This window comes from Ursus maritimus (assembly GCF_017311325.1).
Source record: "Ursus maritimus isolate PB19 chromosome X unlocalized genomic scaffold, ASM1731132v1 scaffold_X1, whole genome shotgun sequence".
In the NCBI taxonomy this organism is placed as follows: Eukaryota; Metazoa; Chordata; class Mammalia; order Carnivora; family Ursidae; genus Ursus; species Ursus maritimus.
The window spans coordinates 4,068,348-4,086,720 of NW_024423319.1; the positions used below are offsets into that span (position 1 = coordinate 4,068,348).

Below are 18,373 nucleotides of genomic sequence, written 5' to 3' on the forward strand. Positions count from 1 at the left end.
AACCAGATTATTTGTTTCAGGCTAGGTGCCCTGGGTATGCGGAGAAGGAACACTAGAGTATTGTAGAATGTTATAGAAGACATAGGATTTCCATGAGACCTTGGTAATGCTCTGAGGGATTTGGATAAGTGGTATGTATTAGTTGTCTATTGTGGTCTAACAGATTACCCTCAAACTTAACACAACAAACATATTATCTCCCACAGCTTCTGGCGTTCAGGGATTCATGAGCAGCTTAGCTGGGGTCTGGCTTGGGGTCTCCCATGAGGTGGCAGTCAAGGTGTCAGCCAGGACTCCATTAAACTGAAGGCTTGACTGGGGCAGGAGGGTCCACTTCCAGCGGGGCTCCCTCGCATGCCTGGTCATTGGCAGGAGACACCTCCTTCCCTTGCCCTGTGGTGCTCTCCACAGGGTGCTCTCCACAGGACTGCGAGTGTCCTCATGAGGTGGCAGCTGGCTTCCCCCAGGACAAGTGGTCCAAAAGAGAGCAAGACTGAAGCCACACTGTCTTTTAGGAAGTGGTCTTGGACGTCAAACACTGTCTCCTCTGCACTCTCCTGTTGGCTACCATAGGTCAGCCCTGTCTAGTGTAGGAGGGGCTATATAAAAGCCCAAATACCAGGAGGGATCATCAGGGGCCATCTTAGAATCTGATGAGGACAAAGTCAGCCCTCTGGTTGCCCAATGATTCATGTCCCTCCCACATGCAAGGCAGACCCACCTCTCCCAAGGCCCCCCAGAGTCTTATCCAGTTACATCAACTCCCAGTTTATTTTTTTAATTCGTTTATGTTTGTATTTTTTAAAGATTTTATTTACTTATTTGACAGAGACAGCGAGAGAGGGAACACAAGCCAGGCGGTGGGGAGTGGGGGGTGAGGGAGAAGCAGGCTCCCCGCTGAGCAGGAAGCCAGACACGGGGCTCAATCCCAGGATCCTGAGATCATGACCTGAGCCAAAGGCAGATGCTTAACTGACTGAGCCACCCAGGTGTCCCCAGCTCCCAGTTTAGAATCTCATCATTTAACTTAGGTCCAGGTGCAAATGAGGCTCCTTGGGCCTGGTTCCTTGAGTACAGTTCCTCGAACACAGTTCTTCCCCATGTGAAGAACCCACAAGGGAGAAAGTGAGGTTCATAGAGGTTGGGCCTTAACCCAGGTCTTGTAGCTAGTGGCTGGCAGAGGCAAGATTCCAAACCTACGTCTGTCTGACTCTTGAGCCCGAGTCCTTTCCACCAGCCAAGGTGGGCATGAATGTGAGCTAGGGCCGTGGTGTGGAGGAAGGTGGGAGGAGGCCAGGGCAGGTTAGAAGGCAGGTTTTTGCTACAAGAGTGAAGGCCTTAGCAGCTGTGCCTCTTCAGTCAAAGATACCTGTCTCCACTTTTCTTTACTCTCAGTTTGCTTCACTCATTTAGAAATAGGACTTATCAAAACCTCACAAATGGGGATTGAGGCCCGTAAAGAAGGCATGCGGAGTGCTTAGGGGAAGCTGGGAAGTTCCCTCAGTCTCTGATTTCCGATCCCTTGGTCATTCGTTGGCTTATGTGGTTGAGGATTTGAGCCCCTCAGCATCTGCTGTCTGGCTGGGAGTGGATGGGAACCTGAGCTGATCCGGGACCTCATCTCATCTTTCCAGGGCAAAGGTCGTTGGAGCCAACAGAAGACACGATCTCCCAAATCTCCCACCCCAGTGAAACCCACAGAACCATGCACACCCTCTAAGTCCCGAAGTGCTGGCCCAGAGGAGGCCTCTGAGTCACCTACAGCCCGGCAGATACCCCCAGAGGCACGTCGGCTCATAGTGAACAAAAACGCGGGCGAGACCCTCCTGCAGCGGGCGGCGCGTCTCGGCTATAAGGTAGGGAGAGCCCGAGCATCGGTGGAGAAGCTTCTCCCCATTGGCTCTTCTGCGGCCTGGGTGGGGCTTTGTTTGGGGCTTCAACCTCCACTGGACTTCTACTGCCCAGTTGGCCTCTGGGGCCGCCTAGCCGCTCTCAGGGAGTGTGGGAATGAAAAGAATTGAAACATTCATAATCCCACCCATTCCTAGGCCAGAAACGGGATTTTGATGTCGTCTTGAATTTTCCTTTGTGGTGGCTCCCCCACTTAGAGGGGAACAGGGGTGATCATGGCTCACACTTCATACCCTCCAGCTTGCCCTCATTTGGGCTTCCAGTAGCCGAAGAGTCTGGTGCATTGCGGGGCGGGGCTGGGCTCCCTGCACCCACACTACTTCCCTAGGGGTTGGAAAGCAAGCGGGAAAGGAAGCTGGCATTGGCTGAGCACCGACCGATCTTGTCATGTTAAGAGCTCTGATTGCTTCATATTATTTCATCTTCACCACTGACCTGTGGAGGTAGGTTTTATTAGCCCCATTTTACACGTGAGAATATCAAGGATAGCAATGCTAAATGATGTGTCCAGGACCATTCAACTATTACATATGTAGGAATCTGAATTCCCACCAGGGTCTTTTTGATTTCCAAGTGCCAGGGTACGGTGAAAGCCTGACTTGGTGACCATAATAAAATGTTGTTGTTAGACATTTTTGTTGATATGAACTCCTTGACCATGTATCTTTGCCCACCACCCCAATTATTTTCCAAGGATTTGCTCTTAAGGGTGGAGCTGCTGGGTTTTAGAGTAGGCCTTGATTTAAGGCTTCCGAACCCTATAACTGACTTACTTAAAGATGGTTGCATTCCCAGCCAGGCTGGTTGGCACAGGAGAACTGCCTTGACAGTGTCTCACTGGCAAACTGCCCATCTTTCTTGAGTGCCTAGTTTGGGGGCCGGGGTAGGTGCCAAGGGAGATCTGAGGAAAAAAGATGACCAACCCCTGCCCTCAAGTTTAATCTTCCTTTACTTGGGGCCAAACCAGCAAGTAGGAGACCTTAGGAGAACCACCCAGGACAGGACAGGAGCAGGTTGGGCAGCCCGTCAGGGGAGGGAGGGAGGAGGAGTCTGAGGCCTGAGGGAAGAGGTGAACATTGTCTGCATTGGTGAGGAGGGTAGGGGCCTTGCGCTCTCCTGAGTACAGGGAGCGGGATAGTTCCTATACCTCCAATACAGGCACACACTTGCTTGCTTGTTCTCTCACTTGTTCTAGCCAGCCAGCCTGTGAGCTGGCTGTCAGTCAGGATGCCTGAGCCGCCCATGTCCCCAGGGCCTGGGAGAGGGCGGATAATAGGCCCCTGGTACTGTGGCCTGCCTCTTTCCCTCAGAAGAGGGGCTGCCTCTCCCCTCCCCCTCAGCTTATTCACCCCCAACTAGCTGGGGTGCTTCTCATCCCGGAGTCCCACCTCTGGTCCTATCATGTAGCCCAGGGAAGCTAATCATTTACTATGTGAATGAATGACCACACTGGGTTGTATTCAGAATAATCCTGATTTGAGGGGAGGGCTAGAACTGCCTGCCCTGGGATAAACATCCAGGGACAGTGCTTAAAACAATTAAAACCAGCGTCCAGGGATAGGACTTCAACCAATTCTTTCTTCCTTGTTCTCCAATTAACACCAGAGGCTGTGTTTGCCACCACATGCCTCATTTCTCTGGTCTGGTGCTGTCTTGCAAAGCTCCAGACTAGGTAACCAGTGCTCGGGGAGTTGAGACCTGAGAGTTTGAGCTCCACGTGGGCAGGTGAGCCTCTGCGGACCTCACCCCAACAACCCACAACCGGATGAGTGAGTATCCTTGGCGATAAGACACATCTAACCAATGCAAAGGAAATAGCTCAGAGCCAAGGCCCTAGCCATGGCACCTCAGGACTGACTTTGTTGACGAAAGATTGTGAGACTTGCCCATTAGTCCCTGGAATAAAGTGCAAGCTCTAAGACTTCCTCTTTGGACATTTGGAGAGCTTCAAGCCTAACGGGTGATTTCAAGAATTAGGCCTCTCTTTGCTCATGGAGCTGTCCCTGTTCCTACAGGACGTTGTTCTCTACTGCCTCCAGAAGGACAGCGAAGACGTGAATCACCGTGACAACGCTGGCTACACGGCCCTGCATGAGGCCTGCTCCAGAGGCTGGACTGACATCCTGAACATCCTGCTGGAGCACGGGGCCAACGTGAACTGCAGCGCGCAGGATGGCACGAGGCAAGAAGGCCACTCCCCACCCCACCCCCCACCCCCCCAGCTCAGCCCCTTACTCCAGAGAACTTGCTGCAGCCTGGACCTTCACAGCACAGCAGGCCTCATCAGGAAGTGTTTCAGGAAGACGGCTATAGACTGCAGGGGGAAGCAGTTTAGGGCAGGAGTGGACGAGTTCCTGGCCGGCCAGCCCACACTGGTTACTAAAGAGAGGTTGGGGTTATCTAGGGATCATCCTGTCAAACACAGCTTTACCAGGAGCACCACTCAGCCGTCCCTCACATCCTCCTGGTGGTGCATCTGTCTCTGGCAGAGTCTTGGGCTTTAGGAACTGGGAGGCTGACCTTAGGGTAACGTCCCAGATTTGATTCTTGATTTGATGTCTGTACACTTTAAAAACAAAAGACACCTGCTGTGTCTTAAAGAAATTGCACCCATCACCTCTGTCGGAGGGCCTACTTCCTGGGCCAGATTGAGACATGAGCTGCTTACCAAGTAAGGGGACTTGGGTCAGAGGATGCAGGCCACTCCACTGATCCTGGCTCCAGGGCAGTCATCCAGATCTTTCTGTTCATACCCCCAGCATCTGCTTTAAGTTTATCCTCGGTCAGGGGGGCCTGTTCTCTCCCAAACTCCAGAGCAACCAGTGCAGCTAAGGGTACCTTAGGGACTGTCCCAAAATATAGGGAGAACCTAAGAGAGAAACGGGAGGGAGGAGAAAGAGGCAGAGAGAGGACAAGGAAGTGGGGAGATCTGATGGGGGGTGCAGTCCAGAGGTGGTTCTTCTGCCCTAACTCTTACCCACATTATTCTAGGCTCATCTTATGTTACTTTCCCCTGATGAAGTAGCCCAAGGCTAGACACCCAGGTTCCCACTTGGGCCCCGTTGTCCTCATCCTGTATCACCTTTGCAGGCCAGTTCATGACGCGGTGGTCAATGACAACCTGGAGACCATCTGGCTCTTGCTGTCCTATGGAGCTGACCCCACACTGGCCACCTACTCGGGACAGACAGCCATGAAGCTGGCCAGCAGCGACACCATGAAGCGCTTTCTCAGTGGTAAGCATAGCCCAGGCTTGAAGCCATCATCCTTGGGGCTGGCCTCTCATTCCTGAACTCCTGAGGAGATATTCTTCATCTCCCTCCATCTCAAACAGCTCCCATGAGGGGCGTCAGCCCTCTTTACAGGCTTTCCTTGAATTGTCTCAGAAATCTCTATGCACTTTAAAAAGCCCAGAGGTCCACTTCCTCTTGTTCCCATGCCATGAGTGTCCATATCGCACGCATCCTCTTCAGGGCCATGGCAGCCCACAGGGACCCATTTCCCAGCGAGGTATGTGGGGAAGGCCTCCTTGGGAGACAGCGACCCTGCTAATAGATTGAGCTAGGGGCAACATGTGTTGACCCCTGTTCTGAGTGGGATGTTCGTTACAAAGAAATGATACTTAGCATTTTGCTTTTGTCTTTGTACTTTCTCCTTGTTGATGATCAGAGTAGAACCCTTGGGACCCCTCCTGATGCTGTATTTCTTTTTTTTTTTAAAGATTTTATTTATTTATTTCAGAGAGAACGTGCTGGCGCATGAGTAGGGGGGAGGGGCAGAGGGAGAGAGAGAAGCAGGCTCCCTGCCGAGCAGGGAGCCCGATGCAGGGTGCAGTGCTACAACCCTGAGATCATGACCTGAGCCAAAGGCAGACTCTGCTTAACCGACTGAGCCTCCCAGGCGCCCCCTGATGCTCTGTTTCTCACAGCCCCTGCCTGTGGTAACTGACGTTCCTCTGCACCCCCCTGTTCCTTTTTCTTCCTCCCTCACCTGGCCCCTCTGGAAAAGTGTCCGGTGTTCAGGGCCATGGCAAGGGCCACAAGAAGATGTGCATTTATTTTCTCATGAGTGGATAGCCACTGTCTGTCTGCAGTTAGATAGCTCTACCGAGTTGGGCAGCAGGGCAGAGGGAAGGAGGGAAGTCTAGAATGCGCATGCTCAGTGGGAATCTCCTCAGACTTGACTGAATGAAGGAACCCCACTTCCTTAGTGCATCACAGCTCAGCCCTTGTTCTAGCAGTTTCTTCTTCAGACTGCCAGAGTGCTGGACAGGCGAAGCAGCTGGCAGTCATCTCGTTGACGCTCTGTGGAGGCTTCCGTGTTTGTGGTTGAGCCCTTCTCAGACCAGGAGCCCACAGGACCAAGGGTTTGCTCAAGGCCACTCATTCTTGCCTGGCCCTTGTTAGTCCCCACCTCCCTGAAGATGCATTTCTGGATTCCCAATCAGGGGATCATTTATTTTTCGAACAAAGGTTAACTAGGTAGCGATGATGGAGGGAGACACAAAGGAACATGAACTAAAGGTCCCCATGGGAGGAGGACTAGATGGGAAGCACCACCTGGATACTAATAAAAGGCAAAGGGGAAGTGATGGGAGGCTGTGGAGGGAGGCCTTGACTCCTGCTCAGCCAGCCTCCATCCAGTCCCCAGTCAAACCAACTAAACCCTGCAGTCACTGGTCACCGTGTACAAACCTCAGGCCTCCCTTTGGGACCCAGCCCTTCTGGCTAGGGGCAGTACTGCCTTTTCCCTCCTCCTAGCCCTGGGGTCCCGGGCCCCTGTCCAGGAAAGGTAGAGCAGCTTGGGGATGCTCATTTAGTCATTTGTCCTGAACTAGTGATGACTCTTGTTCACTTTGGCTGCACTGTCATGGGGGCACAGGGCTCAGGGCAAGCCACCCTTTGTGGCCTTTTCTCCCATACCATGTGCTACGTGCACTATCTTATACACACACACACACACACACACACACACACACACACATACACACATACTGTTTGCACTCGATTCCCAGAAGAAGCTGGCACAGATGAACACCCAGAACTTCTCAATATGATAAAAACACTGCATGAAGCTCTGTCTCTGATCAATAGGTTTAACCCAGGGGCTTCTTTTAGGGCTAGAAACTGCCCTTCTGAGGGCCTCGGGGCCCTCTGGATCCAAATAAAGCTACCTCTGACCACCTTTGTGAGCAGACAAACTCTTTTCTTTCCTGACCCCTTCTCCAAAATCCCAAAGGGATTCAAATGTTGAAACCATTTTCAGTAGTTAAAAATTTAGAAGCAAACACGTTTTTCCTTCTCATTTCCATTAGCTAATCCCAACTACTAGCCACCCTTTCGATGCCTCCTTAAACTAACCCGAACGCCAGCCCATGTTGCAGAGTCAGGAGAAGACTTATCTCTCTCTTTTTTAAGATTTTAAAGTAATCTCTATAACCAGTGTGGGGGCTCAAACTCATCACCCCGCGATCAAGAGTCGCATGCTCTACCAACAGAGCCAGCCAGGCGCCCCAAGAGAAGACTTTTCTTAATTCTGGCACTTGGTTGCCTGTCCAGGCTAAACACCTTCATTGAAATCTTAACATTGCTTCTCAAATTCATAGGCATAGAGCTTTAGCTTCATAATGGGGTACAGTAAGGAGTGTCAGAACAGGGCTACCTCTTTTCCACGAAGATATCAAGTGCCCATCAAAGGCAGATCTCTGGCTGGCTGTTTGGGACAGTGCTAGCAAGCCAGGCCTAGGGCCTCGGCCCAACACCCCAGGGAGGCAGGCACTGGCAGCGGTCAGCGGCTCCTGGGAGAGGGGACTTGGGCCCAGAGTTTGTTTTAGAGGGATGAGAAGACAGTACTCAGGTTTTTTTTTTTAATTGAGGTGAAATTCACCTCATATAACCATTTGGAAGTGAATGGTTCAGTGGTACTTAGTGTATTCACAATATTGTATGCACATCGCCAGGAGCTTAATTCTTTGAACGAGTAATTTTCTCTCTTTTTGTATTGCGACACACCCTCCCCCCCGACCCCCAGCGAATCTCACAGAACCACTGGATAGGGCTGCATAGTGGCTGCAGGAGGCACCATGGGGTTGGAAGTTTGGGAGGCGTTTCCCTCACTGCCCCACCTCCCCAGCCTCTAAATTTGGATGCATTTGGGTGGACTTCTGGATTTATTTTTTTTAACCTTACCTGGCTGGCTGAGGTATTTAAAAAGCTTTTTGCTTTTCATCCCCAAGCATTTGCCTGACCAGACTCTCTGTAGATTAATTGTCTTCTTCCTCCCCCCCGTGGAGATCCCACTGGGCAGAAGATGAAGGCGAATCCCTGTAGGGCTCCATTTTCTGCAGGTGGAAAAGACGAGTGAGAGCCTCAGTGTTGCTGGTGGTGTACAGCTTCCCTCTCTTTGTGCGAGGCCCCTGTTTTGGAAAAGTCTGAGAATTCAATCTTCTTTTAAATACACAAAGGAATGTCACTATTTACAAATATCCTGTAGTGAATCCTTTGGCAAAGCAGAAGATGCTGGCAATTCATCTGGGTTGTAAGTGTAGATTTTTCTGTATTGAGTTGGCTTAAGGTGAGGCCCATTTCTCCTGAGATCAGGAAGGGTATGGAGGCGCCCCTCATCCATCCATTCATCTGTGTGCTTATTGAACTCCTGTTGGGTTTCAGGTAGGGCACTGGGTACTGGAGGTCAGGCAGCGGAGCCCTTTCCCTCTTGTCCTCAGGCTGGAGCGCCAAGCCATCCAGACTCTTGGAGAGGCCTTTGGAAGACCTCCTCCTTGGGCCAAATTACAGGCAGGCATGTGACCGATTTGCCTTTGACCCTTTGAAGAAAAGAATAATATCCAGGCTAGTCAAGGGAAAACAGATTCGTGTCCTTCCTCTGTCAGAAAGAATGTGGCGGCCGAGGGGAGTTGTTGCATTTTGGTTTGGGGCATCCGAGGAAGGATGGGACTGCTTTTTCTTCCACTGATGAAAGGGTTAGCAGTGTACCCCTCGAGGTCACGGAATCACAGGTTTTGTTTTTCCTGCCCGAGACCTCTGCCATATGACCCTGTGTCGAAGACCACTTGTTTTTGGTTCTCTCCCCTTTCATGTCCCTCAGCTGGTGACTTGGTTGGAGGACACAGGGAGTGGTATGGTGGGACCCTGAGAAAGAGAGAAACTCTGATGCCAGGGTGAATGCTTACACTGAGTACTTTAACATTTTCTTTTGTGGAGATGAAATTCACAGAACATAAAATCAACCACTTTTTTTTTTTTAAAAAGATTTTATTTATTTATTTAACAGAGAGACAGCCAGCGAGAGAGGGAACACAAGCAGGGGGAGTGGGAGAGAAAGAAGCAGGCTCCCAGTGGAGGAGGGAGCCCGATGTGGGGCTCGATCCCAGGACTCTGGGATCACGCCCTGAGCCGAAGGCAGACGCTTAATGACTGAGCCACCCAGGTGCCCCTAAAATCAACCACTTTGAAAGGAACGATTCAGTGGCATTTCGTGCATGCACAACATTGTACAACCACTGCCTCTATCTGGTTCCAAAACATGTTCATCACCCCCAAAATGGCCCACACCCACTAAGCAGTTGCTCTCCATTCCCCTAACCTCCCCAGCCCCCAGCAACCACCCATCTACTTCCGGTCTCTGTGGATTTGCCCATTCTGAACATGACATATAAATGGACTTGTACAACACGGGGCCTTTTGTGTCTGACCTCTTTCACATGGCATCACGTTTTCGAGGTCCATGCACGTGGTGGCATGTTTGAAGGCTGAATAGTATGGCATCGTGTGGCTCTGCTACATTGTCTTCAGTGCCTCACCAGCTGAGGGATGTTGGGGTGCTGTCCACCTTCCTGCCGTGGTGACTGGCACTGCTGGGAACGCGTGTGCGCGTATAGTGCTGTGAGGACCTGTTGTCAGTTCCTGTGGATATATGCCCAGGAGCAGGGTGGCCGGCCTGAGGGCACTTTTTGGAGGAGAGGAAAAGAGTAAAGGACTGAAAGTGGGCAAGAGCCGGTGGAGGGAAAGGAAAGGCACTCTTCGTCCTGACGGTACGTGGAGGCCTGTGAGGCAGCGGGACCAGAAGCTGCAGCATCCCAGAAGCCGGGCAATTGCTTCTGGTGCGCAGCTTGTGGGCCTGCTCCGACGGCCGCCTCTCTGCTCCCGCCGATTCACATTGGGCTGCCTCAGAAAGGCAGATTCACCTGCAGATGACCAAGATTAGCTGTCGGTGAGGAAAGTTAGTGGCCTGTGCCAAGCCGGGGGCTCTGAAGGCAGTCCCTAGAGAGCAGCGCCAGGAATGTGGTGAGCGAGGGCTGCTCTGACAGAGTCATCGTGTGACCTCCTGGCCCCCCCCCCGGCATGTTTCAGCCTGCTGGTTAAGCAAGCACACTACTTTTGGTCTCACCTTATAGTAATCCCTCCCTCCCTTTCTTCCCTGTATATTTATTGAGCTCTTATGATGTGCCAGGAACCTGGGCTTAGGCCATGGGGAGACAATGATGAACGAGACAGACGTGGTGCCCGCCTTCTGGAAACTGACGATCTCACGCCTTCATCTCCCATGACACCTAGCACAAGGCCAGGCACAGAACGGGCACCTACCTAACTGATGCTTCTGGAAGAAACTCCTTCCAAGGCTCAAGGGGCACAGGGTACAGAAAAGTGCCCAAACTGCCCGTCATGACCTCAGAGTTATTTTGCAGAGTCCATAGAAAAGATCTAATGTACACGACTAAAGGTTTTCCACTGTAACTGTTCAGCCATTATTTTGAAAGCTCTCTCTGGCTGCTTTTTCCTGCCAGAAGAAAGCCGTCATCTCCTAGAAGGTTGCTAAAAAGTTATTTCTTTCAGTAGCTCACAACAGCTAATAGGCATTTTTGCTGATAGGTTGTGTGACCCAAAAGGAGAGGCTATTGGAGTGCGGTGGTGCCTTTCATAGGGGGAAACTAGTTTCGTGCCTTTAGGAGGGGCTGCCACCGTCCTCTTGGGATTTGGCTTCCCAAGGGCACCCTCACGTCGTTTGTGCCCTTTAGACTCTGGCCCGTCCTTTTGCCCAGGTGTCGCTTGAGGGCAGGTAGCAAGCATACAGAGCTAAGTCAGCTTGCCAGCGGTGCTAGGTGGCATGTTGGCAACCACCGGGCCACGTGCCTACAGATGACGCAGTTGAGTTTGTCATGAAAATCTGCTTTTTGTCCACGTGGGGTGAGACAACTGCATAGATGCTGCTTAGCCAGGAAATAAGGAGGCGAAGCGGCAACCTGCTGTCAGTCCTCAGGTCAAGTAAGCAGCAGGTGGTTTAAAATGTGTTTATTGTGGCAAACTACTTAGAGCAAAACATGTACTATTTTAACCATTTTAAAGTGTACAATTGAGTGACATTAAGTACATTCATAACGTTGTGCAACCATCCCCGCTGAGCTTCAGAACGTTTTCATCGCCTCAAAAGGAAACCGTGTGCCCATTAGGCAGTCACTTCCTGTTCCCTCCAACTACCAGTCTGCTTTTTATCTTTCTAGATTTGCCTGTTCTGGACATTTTATATACATGGAATCACACAGTATATGGCCTTTTGTGTCTGGCTTCTTTCTTTTAGTGTAATGTATTTAGGGTTCATTCATGTTGTAACATACGTCAGTACTTTGTTTTTTTTTATAACTAAATAATATTCCATTATATGGCTAGACCGTGTTTTGTTTATCCCTTCATCAGCTTAACATTTGGGTTGTTTCCACTTTTTTTTCCTTAATTTCTTTCTTTCTTCCTTTCTTTCTTTCTTTTGTTTTTTTTTTTTTTTTTTTTTTGGCTATTGTGAGTAGACTTGCTATGAACATTCATTTGTGTGTAAGTTGTTTGAACACCTGTTTTCAATTCTTTTGAGTCTATACCTAGGAGTTGGAAGCAAAAGGTTTTTATGAGGATAAACTTGGCCCTCTCCCCCATGTTTTCCAAAGATGAAACAGACGGAATTATGCTTCCTTATCTTACTTTGAATTGCAGAGATCCTGATTGGCTATATGAACATTGTGACCTGCAGGGAATTGAAATCTTGGGAAAGGTCTAAGATTCTGCTGGCAGAGTCTGTTCCTTAAACCACTGAGAGCAGGGATCGCAGACCTACATGCCTTCAGGCTGATGGTGTAGGAGAGGGGAGCAGGCTGGGTGGGGACAGTGGAGCAGAGAGCGCACATGTCCAACTGTTGACATGCAGGAATGTGGGACACAATGGTGCCAGATTTTCTGATTTTTTTTCCAAGAAAAGTTGGAAATCCGGATTTTTAGGTGAAATCTCTCAATTTTAAGAACTTCAATGTTAATTAACTTTTTTTTTTTTTTTTTTGGTTTAAAACACTGGGCCAAACCCCAGGTGGTCAGTGGGCTAGATTTGGCTCCTGGCTGCTGGTTGGCAACCTCTGATTAACAGCAGGAAACGTATCTCTCTATGGTAGCTCCCAGGCCCTCTTGTGGTCCTTTCTTCCCTTCTCCCGTCCTCCTAACCTTCTATGGACATACTTTGTTTCTAGATCCTTCTCCAGCCTACCCTCGTCTCACTGCGTTCTCTTCTTCCATCAGATCACCTCTCGGATCTTCAGGGCCGGGCAGAGGGTGATCCTGGTGTGTCCTGGGACTTTTACAGCAGTTCTGTGTTGGGTAAGCTTGGAGTTGGATTCCTCCCATGCTAGTCTGTGGTTCAGAGATGGGGGATTGGTTTGGGTTTCGTGGATTCTTCTCAAAGACAGGAGTGACCCTGTGGAGGCAGCCTTTCTCCACCTGTTAGTAACTTACAGACCCTTGCAACCCAAACCGTAGCCCACGCTCCCCCAAGACTCAGATGCCACAAAGCCACCCCTCATTAGCAGCCCTCTCCCACTTCTGCCCTGGGTGTTGTTTCCCCTCTCTGTCCCCCAAGGGGCGTTCTCCTCCCTCGCTTTGTCTTAACCCTGCCAGAAGCCCCTGTTGTGCATCGTCCTCTCTTCTGGCCCAGCCCCTCACCTGGCTGCTCTCCTTCCCTCCCTGCCCTACCCAACCGTGCACACTTTCTGAGACAGCTGCCCTCTCCCAAGCCCTTAACCTCTGACCCAGGCTTTCCTCTCCTGAAAGAGTCTTTATCTGTGACCGTCAGCTAGCACTCACCCCTTGGGCCAGGGCTGCAGCTTGGGGGAGGTGCCCACCCCAGAAGCCCTGGGGAGGCTGGAGCAGGAGAAGGTTGGGATGGAATGAAGTGAGCCACACCCAGACATGCTGGCTGGGGAAGGGAACTGGCTGAGCGGCCCCTCTGGGCTTCGGAGAGCCCAGCAGGCCAGGCAGGTGTTTCTACCTTGTCTTTGACTGCTGGTAGTATCGACAGGCTTCATCTCCAACAGCCGAGCAGCTCACCCTTCCTATCACCTGGCTTTTTTCCAGCTGAAAGGTGGAGGAGTATAATGAATTTCTGGCCACAAAATAATGTCTTCCAGGGATAGAACTTCCATGGGCTCTCCCAAGGTGGGAGCCATAGGATCAGCAAAACTGGGCCCCATCCACCTTCAGGCCCCTTTTCTTGTTGGAGCATTTCTTTTCTTCAGTTTTGTGCATGTAGCTAAGTCCTAATATCCTATGTGCTGTCCTTACAGAGGAAAAAGATGGCTTTGCCTGTGACCTCCTACATAATCCTCCCGGGAATTCTGATCAAGAAGGAGATGATGTGGAAGAGGATGATTTTATGTTTGAGCTCTCAGACAAGCCTCTTCTCCCTTGCTACAACCTTCAAGTGTCAGTGTCCCGCGGGTAAGTGTCTAAGAGATCTACAGGGACCGAGTGCCAGGATCCTGGCAACCCCTGGCCTGCCTCCCTGGGAAGGGTGGAGCTCTCCAGAAGGAAGCAGAGACCTGGTGAGCAAACACTGGAGCTTGGGAAAGCTGACATATGAACAAGGCCAGCCTGGCTTTCCCACCCTGCTCAGTTATGTTCAGAACAGAGGCTGTAAGCTCTAGATATATTGATTGTATGTTCTTCCCAAACCCTAAATCTAGATTCGTTCTCTGAAGGGTTCTGCTGCTGTTCCTGGGTGTAAGAGATGATCTGGGAGATATTTGGGCTAATGAACTATTAGAATCTCTGAAACATTTTTGTGGTTTCTGGGAACAGCCAGACAGAATATTTGAAATTGAGATTCTTGGAAAAGCCACGACATATGGTTGCCATAGCTAAGGGGCTGCTTGGGGTCCTTAAGTAATCCACGGGCTGCTTTCTTGTAGCCTTCATGTTGGTGACATGATGGCACAGGCGCTGTCATCTCAGATTACTGTGTATATTATTAACAGGCGTCACCCATTTCTGAAGACTAGAATATACCTGACACCATTAGACCGAACCCGGTTTAATCTTTACTTGATGATCCAGAAGGGAGTTGGACAGCCCGCGGGGCCGTGGTTCTGGTCGGCTTTCACTTGGTGGTAGCATGTGGCCGTGCTGCTTAGGAGGATGCTGGATGACCTGTCCTTTTGTTCTTAGCCTCCATCATTCAGTATTTTCTTCTTCTTGGTGTCTTCACATAGTTCAAATACCTTTGCAAACACTCTTAAGGGTACTTTTCCTTTGATATCTATTTTTAAAATACCAGACCCTGTTTTTGTTTAAAAGTGAAAGCACATGGGGGCGCCTGCGTGGCTCAGTCATTGGACATCTGCCTTTGGCTCAGGGCGTGATCCCAGGGACTTGGGATCGAGCCCCGCATCAGGCTCCCCGCTCGGCGGGAAGCCTGCTTCTTCCTCTCCTACTCCCCCTGCTTGTGTTCCCTCTCTCACTGGCTGTCTCTCTCTCTGTCAAATAAATAAACAAAATCTTAAAAATAAAAAGTGAAAGCACATGAAGAGCACATGGCAGAGATTGGGGAGGACGAGGGATCGGGAGCCCTTCAAGTGAGTCCCACAAGTTGACGACTCTAACCATTGGGCCACAAGTGTCTGTGCATCCCTTCCCCCAGGGCCTGATAAGAATAAAAATAGCCTATATGATATGATGACAGTGGTAGGGATCAAGTTTCAGGGGCTTTTGGTCCTTATTCTTCTGGGCATGAGCTGATTCCTGAGGGTGGGGCAGGGCCTCTGGGATCTAGTATTGCACAGTTAATTAATTCCTCCAGAGTATTCAGCACCTCCTTCTCTGAAACAGGATGTTGGGCCCTAGGCAGTAAAAGGACCAGGGTAGTGTGTGTCAGGTGTGGATGGAACGCGAGGTGACCAAGAGCCACTAGGCACAGAGTGAGCCAGGCAGCGAGCAGGTTTTAAGTTGAGAGTTTGGTCCGGGCAAAGCTGGTTCTCCTGACCTTCTGGCCTCCCATCCTCCCGTGCCTCTTCGGAACCTACGCTTCCCCACAGCTGCAACACAAAGGGAAATACAGATTCTCCAAGAAGTAGGGAGGGTGTAGGGGCACCTGGGTGGCTCAGTCAGTTAAGCTCCTGACTCTTGGTTTCGGCTGGGGTCATGATCTCTGAGTCATGAGATCCAGCTCCCAGTTGGGCTCTGTGATGAGTCTGCTTGGGATTCTTTCCCCCTCCCTCTCCCTCCCCTTGTGCTCCTCCCTCCACTCACTTGTGCTCTCTCTTTCTCTCTCTCTCTCTCTTTCAAATAAATAAAATCTTAAAAAAAAAGAAGTAGGGAGGGTGTAGAGTGATGACCCTGAGGCCCTGCAGGGTTCGGAACTGCCTTCCGAATCATCAGAGCAAAGCTGAATTCAGATTGCCGACTGTTAATGTTCTGAGGGTTCTTTTCCGTTCTTTGGAAGCGATGGTGCATGTGTATGGTACCTCTAGTCCCTTTCTCTGAACCCAGAGCTCTCCATTTCCTGATGGTGCAAGAAGCGCATTGACCCTCACTGGGAAGAGCGTTGCATTTTCCGGAGAAGTCTGGGTAGAAGTGGTGTGTGTTGTGCAGAACACGCCGTCCTGTAGCCGTGTCTTCAGCAGGCGCACCGGCTCAAACTCCGAGGGCCCGAATACAGCCTTCAGAGCCTCTCCAGTCTGGTGGAGGAGACAGACGAGTATACAGTTAGCTCGACTAAAAGACAAAATGTCCAAAGCAGATTGATTACTACAAAAATGTCACACAGTTCAGCAGGGTGTCAAGTGACTAACAGGCGTTCCCATCCACCCTGAGCCCCATTCCTGTGCCACAGCAAGAACCACAGTTTACATTGCTTTTTTAGCCTTTCTGAAATGGGCTGTGTTAGAAGTATTATAAAAGGGGTGTGAACCAAGTGCCATGCGACTGTGGAAGATGGCATGAGCAGCCAGTTTCCCGGGGGGGGGGGTGCCTCACCAGTGATCCGACATCCGAGCTGGGCCCCAGAGCCGGATGGAGGGCGTGGTACAAGCAAAGGCTCACAAGTTTGGCAAGTTCAGAAAACAGGGCTTGTCCTTCATCCAATGGCTGGCACTTGGTGGGGTGGGGGTGGGGGGAATACACTGTGTGTGAGTGTGTCTGTGTGTGTGTGTGTGTGTGTGTGTGTGTGTGTGTGTGTGTTATGGGGGGAGACTGGGCTGAAGAGGTTGGATGGGGTCATGTTTGAAAGGTCTTGCCATAATATCATGGTAAAGAATTTGGAGGTTTTTTTTTTTTTTTAATTTTGTTTTCTGGAGTTTTTTGTTTTTGTTTTTTGCTGGAGGTACTGAGAATCCATGGAAAGCAGTTCAGGAAGTGAGAAGGTTGGCTTTTTCTTTTTAGAAAACGAATAGTAACAGAGGATCCAGCGAGGGCGGGTGGGGGAGCAGCAGAGTGACTCTTGGCAGAGGGAAGCCAGTTCGGAGGCCAGTGCAGCCACTGGGAGCAGGACAGTGCCATGGGAGGAGGGAATGGCGTGGAATGGGGACCATTAACGTGGGGATGCAGCGTGTCTTCCTGGTTTGGTCAAAGCAAGAAGCGTGTGGCCCCTGAGCAGCCTCTCCAGCACCCCTCCCAGCTGTCCCCAGGCTGCCGCCTTGGCCGTGCTCAGCAAAGTCAGACTGGCTGTAATGTGAGCTCCAGCCCTGCGGAAAGGACGGTGCTGCTGCTGGAGAAAAAAACTTGTCTAATGCATTCCAGAGCCAAAGAGAAATGCCTTTTAGATTACCCGCAGTTTAGGCCTTTCTCCACGGCTCCCCGTCTGTTGGGGAAGGTCTCGGAGAACAAGGAGGCAGGGGAAGCAGGAGTGAGAACAGGAAAGGGAAACCAGACCAGACTGGGTAGCAGGGGTCGGTTGCAGGGGAAGAACTGGTCCCAATAGATGGTAAATTCCAGGTTGTGTGGTGCGGGGAAAGGCCTGGGGATGCCTGCTCTGAGCTTTAGGTTCTGGAAGGTCCCTTCTCCTCCTGCTCCCACTTTTTGGGACTAGGTCAGTCACGGGTTGAGTGCTGGAGCTGGAGAGTTTTGCCTTGGTGCCACCCAAGGAGGCCAGGGTTCAGTTTGGTGGGGGGGCTAGCCAGACTGGCAGCCTTCCTGGGCCTTCCGGAGTGTTCCTGGCAACCCACTGCTTCCGCCAGCACCCCCTCCCTAACTCCTACTCTTCCCTCTTCCAGGCCCTGCAACTGGTTCCTCTTTACCGACGTCCTGAAGAGGCTGAAGCTTTCCTCCAGGATCTTTCAGGCTCGGTTCCCGCACTTTGAAATTGCCACCCTGCCCAAGGCCGAGTTCTACCGCCAGGTGGCCTCCAGTCAGCTTCTGACCCCAGCTGAGAGGCCCGGAGGCATGGACGACAGATTGGCCCCAGGCTCCTCTGAGACTGTGGAGCTGGTGCGGTACGAGCCAGAGCTCCTTCGGCTCCTGGGGTCCGAGGTGGAGTTCCAGCCTTGGAACAGTTGACCGGGGAAACAGCCCCTCCCTTTTCTTCTTTCTTCTCCCAAGTTCGCCCTTCCCCACCTCCCATGTCTTTCCCCCACCGAGCACCAGACTGCAGAATGAGGCAATAATACGGACCAACAAGAAGCCGCCTTATCAATGCCAGCATTAGTGACTGGATTTTTTTTTCCCGTTATGATTAGTTCTCATCTCCCTGTCATCGTCTTTGTTGTTGTGGTTGGTGATGGGGGTGGAAAGTTGAACTCCACGTCTGAGGACAAGAGGTCCCGGGGATGGTGGGAGGTGGCGCCAGGGTGCCTTGGACTGGCCTCTTTTGTGTGTGACCAAGACCACACCTGGGCCCTGGGTGGCCTCGGCCTGTCTGGAGGAGAAATGAGAAAAGCCCAAATCTCTGAGCACCCCCTCCGTTCCCCTGTGTTCTTCTGTCTTCCATAGTATTTATTTTATTAGTATTTAATTTGTATTGTTTCATTGGTTTCTGATAAGTCTGTATCACTGTGACGATTTGAGACAACTTGTTGTATTGAGGGACTTTCTTCTTCACCTCCTTTCTTTGTCTTTCTTGATCAGCTCTGGAGCTGCTCCCTCCCTCTGACAAAGTGACTCCCGGGTTTGGGGAGGGGGCAGGAGGGGCGGGGGGGGGGGGGGGG

At 51.1% G+C, this 18,373-nt stretch overlaps 1 protein-coding gene across 6 annotated transcripts in view; it reads left to right on the plus strand.

Annotated features, from left to right (window-relative positions):
- The window catches only part of BCORL1 (BCL6 corepressor like 1), a 62,928-nt gene extending 45,063 nt beyond the window's left edge, over positions 1-17,865 (plus strand). For all 6 annotated transcript variants that reach the window (XM_040627296.1, XM_040627286.1, XM_040627282.1 and 3 more), the window contains 6 exons: positions 1,635-1,856; positions 3,927-4,093; positions 5,002-5,147; positions 12,483-12,560; positions 13,523-13,676; positions 17,444-17,865. In XM_040627296.1, the coding sequence (XP_040483230.1) occupies positions 1,635-1,856; positions 3,927-4,093; positions 5,002-5,147; positions 12,483-12,560; positions 13,523-13,676; positions 17,444-17,726 (1,050 nt within the window). In that variant the 3' untranslated portion in view covers positions 17,727-17,865. The remainder of the gene's footprint in view (positions 1-1,634; positions 1,857-3,926; positions 4,094-5,001; positions 5,148-12,482; positions 12,561-13,522; positions 13,677-17,443) is intronic.
- The last annotated feature ends 508 nt before the right edge of the window (positions 17,866-18,373 follow it).